Source organism: Lycorma delicatula, chromosome 2, assembly GCF_047948215.1.
Source record: "Lycorma delicatula isolate Av1 chromosome 2, ASM4794821v1, whole genome shotgun sequence".
NCBI classification, from domain to species: Eukaryota; Metazoa; Arthropoda; class Insecta; order Hemiptera; family Fulgoridae; genus Lycorma; species Lycorma delicatula.
Genome location: NC_134456.1, coordinates 151,785,487 through 151,803,608, shown reverse-complemented (window position 1 = coordinate 151,803,608; position 18,122 = coordinate 151,785,487). Strand labels below are relative to the sequence as shown.

Below are 18,122 nucleotides of genomic sequence, written 5' to 3'. Positions count from 1 at the left end.
TGTGATAATTAAATAAAATAAATAAATTAAAAAAAAAGAATAAAATTTTATTAATAATCTGCCTCAAAATCTTGAACCATTCATTATTATCCTCTTCTTGGCTGAACAACGTTCCTCTGTCTGAAGATAATTATTTAAAAGGACTTGAAAATTCTACCCAAAAATTATTCATCAGATGGATTGTAACCATTTAACTTTAAATGTGAATAAAATTGGTGAATTTTGTTTTTTTGGTCCATATAACATTACTAATAGCGCGGAAGAATTCCCATTAATGATAATATTATTTCTTTTGACCATAGTGCAAAACTTCTGCTGTATACTTTCTTAGGTGATAAATTTTGTGGAAGGTTAAATTGTTTTCATTTATGTCGAATTGGTTTTACAGAGTGGTTGTCGCTATTTTGAGCTCTTGCTTTTTTAGTGTTTTTGGACTGGATTTAGTGGTTTTTTTTATATACAGATTGTTTAACAGGGATACTGTGGATTGGATACCGGAACTGATTTGCAATATTTTTTATGAGTTTTAGTGAATGGAATATTTTTTTTATCAATTCTTTATTTGCATAAATAATGTCTATAATCGCTTGTGCTCCCTTTGGGAGGCCCCTTTTTATGAGTAAGAAATTATTTATTACTTATCTTGCTATTGTTCTTTTATTAACAATAGACATTGCTTGTTATCATTAATTGATAACATTGAAGTAAACGTTTTTCCTGTGGCATTGACTATTACTTATTATTAGTGTGCTAGTATTAGCGGCGAAAATAAATTTTATTTTATTTACGTTTTTATCTTTATTGATAATATTTATATCTTAAGCTATAGTATTGAGTATTGAAATTTAATAAATTCCAATTTCTTTGTTGATTAATAGCTTTAACTATGACATAAAATATACTAAATATTGTGATAGACTGAGATCGTATTTTTTGGTTCAGAATGGCCCAAAAAGAACATTCTCAAGGGAAGCCTCCCCATACTACGGCTGGACACAGTGTAGGTGTGCTAACATACCAGAGTTAGACACTTCTTTCGGTACAGGAGAATTGATGATTGTTGAGACTGAGGAATCTCAAACCACAAGGACATGGATCCCTAAGAGGAAGTCTGACCTTATTTCTGATAGTAGCGAAGGGAGTGGTACTGATGGATCCGATGTAAACCATTTATTGGAGGAAGCGTATTTTGGAATGGCTTATTCTACAGAATGCCAATATCAAGAAGGAAATAAAGGAGAGTGGAAAAAGGTCTGAATTTAGAGGTTATGATGACCTCTCTTTATGAAATGTTTTTTTTTCAATTGGTTACCTCCAGTGAGGTTTTCACACAGACTGAATGACTGTGGGAGCACGGTATACGGAATGTTGTTGATGTTCTTGCTGACTCGATTTCAGATGCAGAATTGTGTGAGCTTGTAGAAAAAAGAGATGGCCTGCTGATATTATGCAGAAGGTTAAACAACTGACTTCTCTTCTGACTGAAGGTGACGTATGTCATTTTAAGGATGTTGCTGGTGTTCTGGGTGGATTGGACCTTATGGCACAGCGGCTGGGAGCTAAAGCAGGTGAAGTAAGGAAAGAGGTTTTGATGGTGTTAGGAGAGAACGATTCTTCTGTCCAATTTGCATGCTTTACAGTGCATTATGACTTGTCTTCAGGAGATGAATCTACTTCGGTAATTTTACTGGATTCTATTAGGAGGGTGCTTTGGGTATTTTTGCCAGTGTTTGTTTTACAGGGTGGTAAGCTTGGAGAACACATACAGAAGTTGTTGATCTATTTATATCGTGAACATGATGATACTACCAGAGTGTATCTGGTTTCTGGTAACATGGTGCCTGCTGAGGGCAGAAACTACATTGAGGCGCTTGAACTACCCCTTCTGTATCTGACAACAGAACAGTTATTGTTAAGGCGCAGGGAAGATCATATGCCGATCTTCTGAGGACTGTGAAGGAGTTGGTGCCTTCTGATGCGAGGTGTGCTTCCTGTGGTATTGTTGGACATCAGACTGGGACCAAGGACTGTAAACAGACCATGAAATGAGAATTATGCATGTAAATGCTAATAAGAGTTCTATTGCTCATGACCTTATCTGGTGCGTTGCGATTGAGTGTGGCATGGATTTCCTCGCTGTTGCTGAGCCCAATAAGAGAAAGGTGGCCACATATTTGTGGATTGTTGACCGATCTGGGGATATTGCTATTCTGAATGTTTCAGGCAGGTATGCCAAGTCTCTAGAGGTGTATCAGTAGACCTTACTGATTGTATGTTCATTTCAGGCTATATTTCTCCTAACTCAAGTGCTGACAGTTATCACAACTTTGTGATTTAGAAGATTGTATTCAAAGAGCCAGGAACCCGGTTATCTTAACTGGAGATTTTAATTCACAGTCCCTCGAGCTTGGGGGAACGATCTCTACTCCTAGAGGATATGTTTTGGTGGCTATGTTCTCGACAGTTGGGCTTGTTGTTCACAGCAAGCAGCTCTTGCCTACCTTCAATGGAAGGGGGCGTGGGTCGGTTGTCCCCGGCTCCTGTGTGGACTGGAATGAGGTTACGTTTCCCATGTTAGGTGACCTCAATTGGGTGTAGGTCTAAATCTCTATGTTGCGTAAGACATAATTTTGATTGGTATGAGTGTAGCACTGATTTAACTTTAAACTCGTTTGTTTTGTGAGGCATTCACAGTCATGAACGGTGCTGTCAAATCTGGACTAGGCATGGGGTTCGCGCTTTTGCGGTTTCAGTCATTTAGTTTGAGGGAATCATGTTAGGTTGGTTGTGAAGTTGTCCGTTTGAGGCCTACGTGAAGGTGAAATTTGATTTGTATTTTACTGATGCAAATGTCTGCCAAGGCATTTACATTGGTGGCATCCCGACCGAGGCATGGCAGATGACTGAGATTTAATCAGTTAGAGGGTCTAAAGATGACCTCTGGTAAAGCCTCTCAGGGCTTGGAATGAAGGGGGGGCAACCCCCCTTGCAAGGAATGAAGTTGGTGTGGCAACCGGTAACATCACAAGGTGGGTGTCTTCCCCATACGGGGTTGGGATGTGCAAGAGGTCTATTGAATGCTGCCATTAAGGAGGCCAAGGCCAAGGCTAAGGCCTGGCTTGATTTGCGTGCAGATTTAGACGTCAACCCATGGGGGGTGTATTAAAATTGTTATGAATAGGTTTGGAAAACCTGTTATCCCCCTAAGCAGAGATGATGCGACTCATGTTTTTTGGAGCTCTTTCCAGTGGATATGTTAGCTTGGAATCCAATACAACTGGCTCATCCGAACCGATTCACTGTTGAAGAGTTACGTGGAGCGACCTTATGGCTTAATCCTGATAAAAACTCAGGGCTAGATATGGTTCCACGGTCTATTATTAAGAAGGTCATGTCAAGGCATCCTTGGGTTGTCCTTGATGTGTTTAACAAGGTGTTACAAGATTGTAGTTTTCCTGTACGGTGGAAGGAGTCATTGTTGGTGCTGGTTCCAAAGAAAGCTGTAACAGACTGCCTATTGTCCTATATTTTTATTGAATACTATTGGTAAACTCTTAGAGTGGCTAATTGTAGATAGACTCTGAACGGAGGATGTGGATTCAGTCGGCCTATCCCCTAATCGATATGGTTTTGTGAAAGGGAGGTCGACTGTGGATGCTATTCGGCGTGTCCTTGAATGGGGAGAAAGATGGGCTGGGGGCACCCGGCTTCGACAGAAAATACCATTATTGGTCCTCCTAGATGTCAGGAATGCCTGTGGTATTGTACCATGGCCGGTGATTATCGACTGTCTGCGTGCTCATGGTATAAGTGGATATTTGTCAAGCTTCATTAATTCCTATTTACATGAGAGGAAGGTATCAAGGTAGACTGAAGACTGAGTATTCTCCTTTGACATGTTTGGTGGGGTTCCACTGAGGTCAGTCTTGGTCTGCCCTTGTGGAACTGTGCCTTTAACGGGTTGTTACACCTCAATTTTGATGGGGATGTTGAGCTAGTTGCCTATGCTGACGACCTGGCTCTTCTGGTCACCGGCTACATTAAGGCTGAAGTCAAGGACCTGGCAAACTCTGCAGTCCATCAAGTGAGTGAATGACTACATTAAAGGGGCTTGAGATTGGCTCTCACAAGACCACAGTGGTTGCCTTTCTGGGAAGGAGGAGGATCTGTGAAATTTGAGTTACAATTGGAGAGATCACTGTTCGCATGTCGAGGTGTGCTAAGTACCTCAGTATGTGGATTGATAAGAACCAGCACTTTAACAGTCATCTGGCAAAGATTGCTGAACATGCTGAGCTGTGGTTAAGTTGGGTCAGCTTATGGGGAATCACAGAGGACCAAGGGCATCTTATTTTCCAAGAGGCTTTGCTCATTATTTTTTATGTTGTACCTGCCTGGATTAAGGCATTTGGTTATAAAAAGAATGTTAATGGGCTGTCATCGATCCAACAGCGAGCTGCCATTAGTATTGTTGCGGTATACCACACGTTATTTCATAGTGTGGTTGAAGTCGTTGCAGGTGTTCTTCCAGTTTTGTTGAAGGCCCAAATCCTCTTTCAGGTTTAGAATGGAATGCCTGAAGCTGAAGCCAGGCATATACTGTTGAGAGACAAGCAAGATAATTGGAATGCCTCACCTTCTGGGGAATGGATTCGGCGTATTATATATAATGTTGACTCATGGGTGAAGCATAGCTTCAGGGAGACGGAGTTCTACCTCTCCAGCTACTAACAGGGCATGGGGAGTTTAAAGAATATCTGTGTCAATTTGGAAAACATGCTACCTTTGTCTGCAGTTATTGCGAGTTACTAGATACACCTGAGCATACCATCTATAAATGTTTTAGATGGAATGGTGTGAGACAGGAGCTTGTATTAGTCTGGCTTACTTCGGAGAGCTTTGGAGAGGACCATGGACTACATGTTGTCCAGTAGGTGGGTCTGGAATGATGTTGAGAAGCTTGCTTCAAGAATACTGATGACAAAAATCCATGATGCTTGGAAGTTGGATCATGAGTAGTTGTGGCTGCATGACGTATGTGGATGTGGGGGGGGGGGTGAAGATTAACCTCTAATGGAGTCGCTGTCTGTCTGGGCATGCTTGGGTGGATGGCGGGGAAGAAGTGTGGGGACATTGGATCCCTTGTGTCTTCCTGCTGAGTAGCAATTTTTGAGGGTTATTTTTAGATATAGACTGATGGGGCACTCTGCAATGATTTTCTTACTGCAGTAGGTAAATAAATCAAGTAACAACAGAAGATCCAACTGGCAGCCTGACCTGCAATGCCAGACATTATGCCGGTAGGTGGGGAGGGCTGTTTGAGTTAAAGGACCCATCCCTGCACAGTGCAATACTTTGGTGTTGGTCCTACTCAGGGGTGTAGGAAGGCGGAAAAAATTATTTTCATTTGCAGTGTAATCAAACAATATGATTTGGTACAAATGATATTGCTTTGCTTTGAAGCACCTTAATAAAACACTAAGCTTATTGTAATTATTAAATATTTATTATGTCTACCTAATTTACATCTGAATGGTCTGTTGAAGCTTCCTGAAAAAATTAAACTGTTTTTAAGATAAAAGTTGGGCTGTCACATCATTGCTTTGTACTTGTAAATGTGAATCATGTTGAGTGACATTCAGTAAGTTATAGTTTATGTAAAAACATAAACCATGATTTTACATTTATGAATATGCACCCTTTGCTGAAATCAATATCACTTATTCTTAAAAAAAAAAAAAAAAAAAAAATCACTTCTACAAACCAGACAAAATAATTTTTTTAATCACTCAGGACAATACTGACGTGTAAGAGAAAGATCTTTATTAAGCTAATTTTGCCATTTTTAATAAAATACTGCATAAATGATCTTTCTACAAACGTATTTTAAATAAAATTGAAAGATTTTCTTTTACATTAACAATATCACTCTTTAAGTGAAGTTTTAAATAATGCTAATTAAAAAATAAAAAAACTTGATTTGTTATTTATTTCATATATCTAATATCTTTACATATTTACATATTTTATTTCATATATTTTAAATTAACGTGGACTTTTAAACACTTTCATCTTGTATTTTATAATTCATTGTGTATTTTGTGACGGTGCTGTAATGAAGATTTTACCAGCTTATAATTTTAAGGTATCTAAAACTAAGTAGAATTCTTTAATCTTTATCTAGATTACTAGTAACAAATTTTGTCTTTGCGTACAATAGGTCTTGACAAAGAGATGCATTTTCTTATTGATAAGGCAACCAGATGAGTATAACTTCATTTAAAATTTCATAGGTTCTACTCATAGGTTTTACAGAATTTTAATACCTTTTCTTTCCCAGCTATAGCTTATTTTATTGCTGCTGCAGCAGTATAGCTATAAAGACAAAGTATAATGATCTAACAAAATTTTGGGTGTCAGGGTTTTTTGCAAATGGTGATGTTTCAAGACCTATAGCCATGAAAGTAAAAATTGTAATAAATATTTTTATGCCTCTCTTTTCTGGTGCATCTGATTCTGATTCCATGCTTCAAAACAATTAAGCAGTTTATATAATATAAAGTTAAAAGATGAAATGTCTATTTTTATTCTTATAAAATTTCTGACTGTTTCGACCATTATTTTATTGTGTTTAAATGTTCTGTTCTCATGGTTATTTTGTATTGAAATTATCTTTTTTTTTTAAATGAACAGAAATAAAAAAATGTGACAATTTTTCTGATAAATAAATTTGTAAGGAAAGTTGGAACTGTAATTTTTAAATTCGTTTATCAGTTTTGTGGTTTGTTTGTGTATAAGAGGGAAAAGAGAGATGCAGGTGCACAATATGATAACAGAAACTGTACTGATAAGATCATGAACAGCATTGTACAAAATTGACTGTCTGACATCAGAATTTTGAATAATTCAAGATCTTTCTTTTGAAGGTTTATCAATATTATAAAATATAAAACTAAAATGCTTGGATTTGTAATAACACCATGTAAGATCTTAAACTGACAATTATTTTGTGTAATTTACTTTTTTAGTAATGCTTTTGACAATCAATTATTGATTATTACTCTTGAAAATTTATATTTGTAATATCTTATAAAAATTATAAGAAAAAATAAAACATCTTATCATAAAATCATGTTTTCCCTTTTTTATGTGAATAGAAAATCATATTGTAAGACAATAGCAAGTGGACATAAATAAAAAATATTTAAATATACAATGAGTGCGCTGAAGTCATATAGTTAATTTATGCAGATATTTGTATATTAATGTATTGAAAAATAACAAATTATTAACTAATTTATTAGTATTATTATTTCTATTGCAGTAGTAAGAATAATTGTTTCAGAGATGAGCAATATCAATATTCCCACAGGCAAGAAATGTCAGGAAATAGAAACTGAGAAAAAGTCAGGAATTTGTAGAAAAAAATCAGGAAAAAACAAAACATTTTGGTAAATTGCATTTTTGATTCCGAACTAAGATTATTTTAATAAAGTATTTTTTAAGTAACATCGAAATATGTTTGATATACTTTCCTGGCACTGGAAAGTGGCGATCCCATCGCCCAGCACATTGCAACTATATACATCAAGCAGTCATTAACATGTCTTATTCTTACTTACATTCCTTCATTATTCTTTTGTATTAAAGGAAGAAATCTCCAAATTGCAGTTAATTTTTTTCAATGGTGAAATTATAACCAAAAGTTACCATTGAAAAATTTAAAGGTTGTTAACTGTTTTCTTTGAATTTTTTTTGTATTTTAGGTAATTAATTGCTTTTTAATGGCACCTAGAAGGACTGCATTTAATGACTAGTGGTTAGATATAAACTTACACCCAGAATTCAGTTGGTTGAGAAGAGGTAGAGATGTTTTCATGCTTTTTGTGATGTGTATAAAAACATTTTGGAATAGGCAATATGGGTCGAAACTCAGTGACTTTGCACAGTAAAGAAAAGCAGCATAATGAAATAATTAATATAAGGAATTCTCAGTCTTCACTGGTTTTTTTCTCCCAGTGACACTTCAACTCAGCTGACTAAAACTTTGATCAACTGTTGTGAGAACAGTGGTTTTAATATATCTCTGTGTTCTTTTTCTGGATCTTGTGGTTACAGTAATAGCATTTCAGCAGCAAATGATACATTTGAATCCTCAACTTCATTTATGTAAAATGACAACACAATTATTTCTTTTTGTTATAAAGACAATGTTTATCAAAGATTATGTGAGTTCTCACTGTTATACAAAATAAGTTATCCTTATCTTTATGTGAAGATATTGTTGCAACATTTAAAATTATGTTTGCTGTTGTACTGCATCAAAATTCCAGCTTGGAGTCACCAAATGTTCTTATGTCATTAATCATGGCGTTCACCATACTTGATGGCATTCTGCAATTACATTAGAATAATAATGACAAAATATTTTTTCAAGTAATTGTTAATAATGTTTGTTTTCTGTGCAAAATAAGGTGTTCTGTTCTAGTTTTCTTATCTGTAGTCACAGTGATATTAATTTCCCTTTAAGTAATGATCAATATATGTTTTTTTGTTAAATTGAAATCTGTATTTCTTAGCATTTTTATGCAAACCAAATTATTGAATATTGTTTTTTTTGTTTATTTGCAAAATAATGTAGGCTAGTTTTTGTGGAATATTTTTATCAATCTTAGGTGCAAGCCAGTTATTTTTAAAAATTGCATTAATTAGTTTTTATTTCGTGTTTGTTTTTATGTTTATTTTTATGCAAGAAACTTATTAAATACTGTTGTTTTTTTTGTAATTATTTCAGTAATAATTTTTGCAGTAAATGCAATTTACTGCAACAATTTATCGCAAAAAATAGCCTAATTTTAAATTTACATCGTAAAAAATCATTAAAAAATAAACTAAAAATGAATGTTATTATAAGTGATAAAAAACGTGTGTTGGGCAACTATGGGGATGAAAAATTCTATATTTTGTGAAGTAAATGGCATTAAACAAATTGTTTTGCTGTACAGACAATACCTTGGCTCACTCTTCTACAATTGTTACAGAAAAATGTTCAAATTGTATTACAAAATTCCTCCACCCCTCCCTATTTGCCAGACTTAGGATCTTCAGATTAATATCCCTTTCTAGGTATGAAGAAGTTACTTGCAGTAAAGAGATGTATGGAAAATAATAAAAGTTATTCATTTTGAAGATTTGGGTGGTAAAACTGTAATGGTGAAATCAAAAAACTTGTGCATCGTTAGACTAAGTGTATAGATTTTGAAAGCCGATTTACTAAGGAGAATCAAATATAAACAGGGATTTTTGTTGTCGTCGATGCACAGCTGTTGGAGAGGGGCTGATGGCTTCTCAGTGTTTTACATAGAAATGTGTGGAGGCTATCCCACTCTTAGAAAGTCAGTTCACTACTTTTTTTTGGCCCCCAGTATCACAATGTCAGAATAGGAGGTATCATCACGCATTGCGCAAGTATTATTATTAAATTTCTCATGCAGAGGGTGTGTAACCATCCAAAATTTTGAGAAGACTTCAGGCAGTGCTAGGGGACAACACACTTATAAAGACTCAAGTATATGATTGGCATGAACAGTTTTCAGAAGGACAAGAACTAGTTGAAATTGAAGGTCACCAACATTGCCCTAGGACAAGTGCCGCTGCTGAAAACATTCTCGTGGTTCGTTGCCCTGTTGAGGATGACCGTCAATTAACAATTGCAGAAATTGCTTTTGAGATCGGAATAAGCTATGGCAGTGCTCAGGTAATCATTACTGGCAATCATGGATTTATAGAAGAGGGAGCACGATGGTTCCCTCATTTTCTCACTGAAGGTCAGAAGTTCTATCGGCTAGAGATGTGCCTACGGTTGTTGAGTTGTTACCAAGCTGAAGGAGAATTTTTTTGCATTGAGCCATGACTTTTGATGAAACTTGGATATACCATTACACCCCAGAATCAAAACATGGGAGTATGGAGAGGCGAAAAAGGGATAAACTGCACCCATTAAAGCCAAAACTTAACTGTCAGTTGGAAAGGTTCTGACCACAGTAATTTTTTGATTTTGGAGGAATTTTGCATGTTGATTTTCTCCATGAACTTCGTACAGTGAATTCTGTTTACTACTGACAACTTTTAGAGGACAGAAATTGGAAGACGATGCTGCTGTTGAAGCGTTCGTGCATAATTCATTGATGTCACGCCCACCTTCATTTTATGATAGTGGGATCAAAAAGCTACCTATCTGCTGAGAAAGATGTGTTTCCAAAAGCGGAAATTATATAAAGAAATAATATTAAATTTTATTATCCTTCAGTAAATTACAAAATAAAAATTCTGGTTTATATTTGATTCACACCCCCTCCATACATTGAAAAAGAAAAAAAGATTTTTCCCAAAAAGATGTATGTTTTTTATTTTTTTAAGGACTTAATCAAACACTAGACCAAGTGTTAATATGACACAATAGAAGTTACGACTGATTCTCAATAGAAAATTTTCAGTTAAAGTTAAGTTAATTTTACCTAATTGATTGATTGGCTGAATCTCATACAAAAAAATAATAAATAGTTCTTTTGTGCAATAAAAAATAATGTCTTTCCTCAAAAAGTAAAAATTGGTGATTAATAGAAAAAACAAAAAAAATACCATTAAATTTACGATAAGGTGTTTCATTTTGTTTGTTTTTAATGTCTTGTTATTTTTCAATTAATTTACATGTTCACATTTTTCTAAATTTTATATAGTAGAGGTTTGTGTTTTTTAGTTGAAAAGAAATTGTACGTACTTCCTTATATTATACATAGTTTAAATAATTTTATGTTTTGTGCAGGATTATAATTAGGATATATTACTAAAATATGCAGTTTTCTTTTATTTTCAAATATTTAATAATATGTATTGCATTCATGAATTTTGTTATTCCCAAATGGCTGTAAAGGTGACAAATTATCTTGGTTTTACTGGTTTTTTTTGCAAGGCAGCTGTTATAATAATGGAGTTACATTAATTAATTACTTATGCCTATAGTTTAAGTTAAATGTATTTAAGGCTGCAGTATTTAATTAAATCTATTTATTTTTAACACTAAAACACTAAGTAATTGAATACATACAAGCATACTACATGAACACAGAACAAAATAAAACGCACCTCTACACAAAATGCATAACACTGATTTACATAAACAAATTAATCATAAAAAATTGTCAATATTTTCAAGAAAAAATTTTACAGTGTCACTTCAAAATAACAAACAATCAGAACAATTTAGAAATACACAAATTAAGTTGTAATACAAGGGGACTAAAAAGTTAGATGCATTTACCCAGATTTGTTTTTAAAAAGGAATATTTCAATGAAAGTTGTTAGCAAAACTGGTTATATGTTTACTCAGTTATAGTCACATGCTTGCATGTGTAGAAAACGTTAGTCCATTATAAGCTGTAAACATATCACAGATGCAAGTAACATCTAAAGTAAAAGTTCTCACACTATCACATTAGGGAGTATCACATCAAGACAAGCCAGTATCACATCTTTAAGCAAGAAGGTTTAATCATACTAAAGTTATCATCAGTTGATTGAAATGTACATGGCATAACATTTTTGTTCCATGCACTTAGAGGTATCGAGATCAGTTACCAGCAGCAAAAGGTATTAAATGACAACATTGAATCTATTTACAAATTGATAATTACAGATAGGTGGATCAGATCATATGAAATTGTGTCAGAGTTGAAAATTTTGCATCATCCATTTTCAGGTCATTTTGAAAAAGAAAGGAGACTTTCTAGGCAGAATTGTTAGTAGACAGGAGATGGGTCCATAATTTTTCACCAGAAATGTGAGCAGTAATATTTTCATTCTCCATTCTGAAAAAGTACAAGAAGATTACATCTGCTGGAAAGATGATGCTGAACCTTTTCACCAACAAACAACATGTTGTGCAAGCTTAAGGGTTACGTATATAATTAATACCTTAAGAAGCTGAGGAATGTGATTGAAGATTGAAAATCCAGTAAACTCACAAAGGTATTGTGCTTCTGGAATACACCTTTTTCAGCGTGCTTCATAAAGAACCTGATAGAATTCCAAATGGGAGGGAATACAGCCCTTTTTTGTTTTGTTGTGTATTTTCATTTTAGTATTTGACAAATGGTACATAAAAATTTAAAAAAAAAAAAATAACGATTTGAACACTTACAATAAAGAAGTAATATTTTCTCATGTTCCAGAGAGTTAGGTTGATCAGTCTCTTTACATTGTTTGTTTGTATTCCTTTTTAACAAGATGCAGAATTTTTCATTTTTACACTTCATACAATTCAAGCTTTTTTTAAACTAGTAGCATTTTGTAAGATTATCCAGTTTTACATGAAATTAGTTTTTTTTTTTTTTAGTTTTAATTTGAGAATTAGTTATTAATCTATGAGCTTCATTGTGCTTGTTTTTTATCTGTAGTAGGGTTTAGAACAATTTTTGTAGTCTCAGTTGATTTGATAGAATTCAGGAATGAATTTACCTTTACTATGCCTACATTGTCTGCTTTTATCCCATAGCTGCACTACACTAAAGTAGTGCTTACTGAATTGAAGTAATAATTGTGACTCTACATAAGATGTCCTACATGTGTGTTTTTCTGACAGGCCAGGTTTGTCTTTTATCATTTGCCTCTGTTTAAGCTATAAAATTTATGTTCTAGTACATAATAGTTTTTGATGAATATTGTTTAAAACTTTTGAAACAACAACAGCTGTTCTGTTGTCAAACAGGATGCAGTTTCAATTAACAATGAACACTTGAAAGCACTCAATAGCAACATGAAGTCAACACTTGCCAACCATTTCACATGTTCAAACTACAAATCCACTGATAATGAACTTGATATTCTAAATATTTTTAAATCAGAATAACAAATTAACATGAAGATGTGAATTATATTACCACATAATAATGATACATCAAATAAAGAGCTCAGTTATAACCAGATATACTTTTAAACCACATTGTAAACGCATGTCTTCCTAATTAAAATTGAAACCTGCTGTATTATCAGCTGATGCCAGTGTTAAATCAATAGCACTTCTCACTGGAGATGGTTGCAAGTATTATTGAAATTGTATTGAAGTTATTAAAAAATTTTATCTAGAAAATTTGGTTCGGTTTATCATTAAAAATGTTTAGTTAAATAAGCTATAAAACTTGCAACAGATATTGGTATTTAAGTTACAGAAAAATAAGTTAAAATATGAGGCGCAATTCAAAAGTAAGAGCCAATTAGTAACAAAATGAAAAATGTATTAATTGTTTCAAATACTTAACATATTTACTTTATTTTTCTACTTAATCGCCATTTTTGAATTGTTTCTGTTATGGATACAGCCATGTGCAGACATACATTATCTTGAAGAAGAACAATTTCTGATCTCAGCATTCCCCATCGTTGGCTTTGAATGGCACGATGCAGTTTAGAAAGTGTTTCACAGTAGACTTGTGTGATGTGATGGATGTTCCAGGTTCTATGAAATCAATCAAAAGCATACTCTTTTGGGTACTTACGTATTAACACCACCGCAACTACAGCATTATTTAAATTGAGTATTTATTTTATTGAGTCTATTAATTTTAAGAAATGGTTATTTATATTTATTTATTTTATAAATATAATTTAACCAAACTTAACCTAAGCTCGCTTTCTTTCGCTAACCTTGATATATAAATATAAATTATATTTATAAAATAAATAAAAATAACCATTTATTAAAATTAATAAAGAGACTGTTTTGAATCTATGTTAAACTTTATATCAGCCCATTTTCCACTGAAATCCGATTGACTACTTTGTTTTTAAATAAAGCTGTAGCTGCGGTAGCATTAATACGTAAGTACCCTCTTTTGATTCCGACTACAGATGGCATGATTTTCCTTCGAGATAGGGCTTGTTTGAATTTTTTTACTCTAGGGTGAACCGAAATGACACCAGCATGGATTGTTGTTTCGTCTCCACATTGACATACAAAATCCATGTTTTGTCACCAGTGACAATATGGGGAAAATTTTGTGTCCTTGTGGTTAAAGCAGCCAAGAAAAGCACGTACAGATGTTATTCTGTGATCTTTGTAAACTCTGGCCAACATTTTTAGCACCCACCATGCACACAGTTTACAGTAGCCTAGAGTGCCTGGCATGATTCTCAACGTTATTGAAACTTCCGGAAATTCTAGAAAAAGATTGCTAATCATAAAGCGATGATTTTCTCTAACTTTTGCATTCATATGTTCAGTGAGATTATTAGTCAAGACAATAGACAGATCTGCCATTTCTCTTTTCATCATGAGAATATTTGAACGATCTTCCTTAAACTCATGACACCTTTGACTTTATCTTTAATCATTGCAGTAGGTCCGTATGTTTAGACACAATTAAAAGTGAATTTCAGCAGCATTATGTCCTCTTGTATTTATAAATCTAATCACTAATCGACATTCACAACTGGTGGGATTTGTAATTACTGTACTCATTTTAATACACTGTCTCGCAAAGGTAAACAACAATGAATTGACGGCAATGTGGCGGTTACATGCTCAGCAGACCACTTAAAACTACTGTGTAAATCAATCAATGTTGCTAGTAATTTATAACTCAGCAGCCCTAACTTTTGAACCACGCCTAGTATATATAGTTACCTGTAATTGTACAAATACACACAAATGATTTCAATTTCTTTTCTTACCATTGTATATCTTTTGTATTTTACTTAGTACCATTTTGTTTTGCTTGCATTAAAAAAAATTCATTAGCATCAGATACATAGTAGCTAAATATAATTATATCATTTTATTCTAATAACTTAACATTTATGTGTTGATGATAATATGATGTATACCATGATAATTTTTCTTTTGAGTGACAAAATGTTAAAGCATGATATTTTTGTACTCATTGCATGTTGTGTGGTTTTTCGTGTTTTACAGACTGGTGATAATGAATTTTCACATGAAACATCACCTTGTAAATCACCTTCATTGAGTTTTTCCGAAAGTGAATCAAGATCTGAAATTGAAGGTATAGTAAGATAGAGTATAGTAACAATAATTCATTGTGAATTATTGTTAGTAATAATAATGCAAACCTGTTATTTTATTTTTATAACATTTAGATGTTCACTGCTCTTTGTTTTCTTTTATTTTATATTTTTAAGTTTTCAATAATCTTTTTTGTTTATGATTGTATCATAATACTTATGAATGTGAGGTTTTTTTTTTTAGATGATAAGAGATCTAATAGTAAATTTTGATTACCTCTTGCATTCATTCACATGTGTGTTTATAAAATTGATTATTAATTTTTAATTTCCTCTACATAACCCTTTCAGTGGTGAATGACAAGAAACTCCCCACTATTAGCCGAGTTCATGGCTAAAATGCAATTTTTACAGTTTCTATTGTCGCTTTTCTTATTTATAAAAATCTGAAAAACTTTTAAGTGTATAAGCATACTTTGATTCTATAAATGATCCATTGAAAGGGTTAATGTCTAGATTTACTACTAGTTAATTTGTATGCCAAACTTTTATTTTTTTAATATTGTATACCTTTTATAAAAAATTGGTTAAATTATTAGTTCTGCCAAAAAACTTGAACTAGTGTTATAAAAACTTTACAACTTAGTTGTAAAACAGTTGTATTTACAACTGTTATTTATAAGTTGTCCCCTTCAAAGAAGTCCCCGTTGTTGATAATACATCCTTTCCAACATTTCTTCCATTGTTGAAATGTTTCCTGTAATACATTTTTGGGTATGGTGCGTAGCTGTTATATCATGTTTTCCTCAATTTATGTTTATTTGCTATAAGACATCGTTACTTTCTACAATGAACAACTGTTTCCTTCAGAAAATAAAGTTTATAAATCTTTCTCCTGGTTTCTAGTTTGAAAGTATTAGTTATGGACCTAGAACTGCGATTTATTTATATGAAGTCTGTTCAAAAAATAAGCAAACTTTTTTAATTACGCGCCAGTGGAGATATATAGTGACATGCAGTTGACAGAATTGTGTTCCATATAACTTCCTCTGTAACCACATATTCTTAGATTGTTGATATCTTGTTTAGTTTTCATGTTATTGTTATTTGAGTGCAATATGTTTAAGTGATAGTAGCAATTTTTGCAATGTGTGATTTTTTGATGATTGAACTTTTGTCTCAATGTCTTAGCCGAAAACCCAGCTTTCTCTCATTACGATCCTTTACATGAATGTTTCATCGTCATTGGTTTGTTTAAGGAGTTGCAGGTAATTGTCCAATCGATGTTCTTTCTACTGTTTGGTCATCAAAGAGGAACAAACTTTGCTGCAACTCTATGCATATTCAATTTTTCAGTCAAAATGTCATGGCATGATCCAGACTACATGCTAACCCTTTCTGTAAGCTCTCTGACAGTCAATCGGTGATTTGCAAGCACCAGATTGTTGATTTTCTAAACATGTATGTAATCAGTTGAAGTCAAAGGCCTTCTTGGTCGAGGGTCATCTTCAATTGACTGATGACCACTTTTAAATCATGAAAACCATTCGCAGCATTGTATACGACCCAGAGCATCATCTCCGTAAGTTTATTTCAAAACTTGAAAAGTTTTTTGAAAGTTTTCCCCAGTTTCACGCAAAATTTTACATTGTATTGTTACTCCTGAAAAACCCACATTACAAAAATTGCTACTAACACTTAAACACATTGCACTCAAATAACAATAATACAAAAACTAAATGAGATATCAACAATCCAAGAACATGCACTTATAGAGGAGGCTATGCGGAACACAGTACTGCCAACTGCATGTCACTAAATATCTCTTTTGGCGCATAATTAAAAAAGTTTAATTATTTTTTGAACAGACCTCATACTATCTAATGGGATATCAAACAAATTCATTTCTCATGAAGGAAGCAGCATTCTATGTGAAGTAGGTTAAATACCTTGCTTAGCTTGTCACCATTATTAAATATTAATTATGCTTATATATTTTCCTGTCTAAAGTATACTGTCATCTCTTGGGCTCATTTAAAACGTTAGAATGAGGCTTTAAGATACACAAATAGGCTATCAGAATTGATTGATTAATGTATTAATTGATCAATCCATGTGGTAATATTTATAAATGTGTTATCTTTGTAAAAAAGAGTAGTCATTTATTCTTAAAAAACAATATCCAGTACCTGCCAAATCAGAACAGAACTTTTTTCGTGCAACTTAACACAATACTTCAGCTTAAAAGAAAAGACCTTATGCTTCCATTGTCATATTATTTTATACTATTTCAGCTATATCAGTGCAATGTTTTGGAGTCAATAGACAAGTTGTATTAGCACTTTTTTTAAATATATCCGTACTTTGTTTTTTTCTTATAAAGGTTTTGCTTTTTTAAAACAAATAAATATAAGCAGGAAAGGAAAATTAATGTAGCAGAACTTTAAAAGTAACTTGTAAATAAAGGTAGAAAAATATGATACAAACATGTTATTAGATTCATGAAGTACTTAAGTAGAACAATCCATTTGAACAAATTGAATACTGTATTGTTAGCATTAAAGGAAATTTCTTGATATTTTTGGTTTAGTTAAATTGCAAGTAGAAAAAATAATTTGAATGCAATAGTGTAGTTTGAAAGCGGAATAAGATTCAGGTCTAACTAAGTAAAGAAACAATGCCATAAAAACTCAAGATAACCATTTAGATTGATTGCATTGAAGGTATCCAAAATGAAACTGATTAATAATCTTATATTTATGATTTGTATCATTATCAGCATAGATTACAGGTTTTAGGACAGAAATTTATACTGTTATACAATTTCTAAATATCATGTCCTTTTTATCCCCCTCTAAACTAGTTAATTGTATTTAGAATCAAAGTTCCCTTGAATTTTTTCCAGAGCTGCGCCCATAAAAATCAATTGTAACCAAAACCATTATTCAAAAATTGATTTTTGCAAAAACTTTTATTGGTATTATATACATGTGTATCAATTATCAGTACATTCACTTACTTATGTATAGAAATATAACAGGTTGACTGCTGTGAGACATCAAATGATGCCTCAGCCAGTTATTCATTATTGCTATGAGACATAG

At 33.1% G+C, this 18,122-nt stretch overlaps 1 protein-coding gene across 4 annotated transcripts in view; it reads left to right on the top strand.

The window, feature by feature from the left end:
• The window catches only part of Pss (phosphatidylserine synthase 1 homolog l(3)77CDf), a 93,376-nt gene that overhangs the window by 53,922 nt on the left and 21,332 nt on the right, over positions 1-18,122 (top strand). For 2 of the 4 annotated variants that reach the window (XM_075356477.1, XM_075356471.1), the window contains one exon: positions 14,969-15,059. The exons of 1 other annotated variant lie outside the window; for it this stretch is intronic. In XM_075356477.1, coding sequence (XP_075212592.1) covers positions 14,969-15,059 — 91 coding nt within the window. Of the gene's footprint in view, positions 1-7,324; positions 7,344-14,968; positions 15,060-18,122 lie in introns of those variants that run through there. One more of the 4 variants, XM_075356479.1, reaches the window with a different exon arrangement.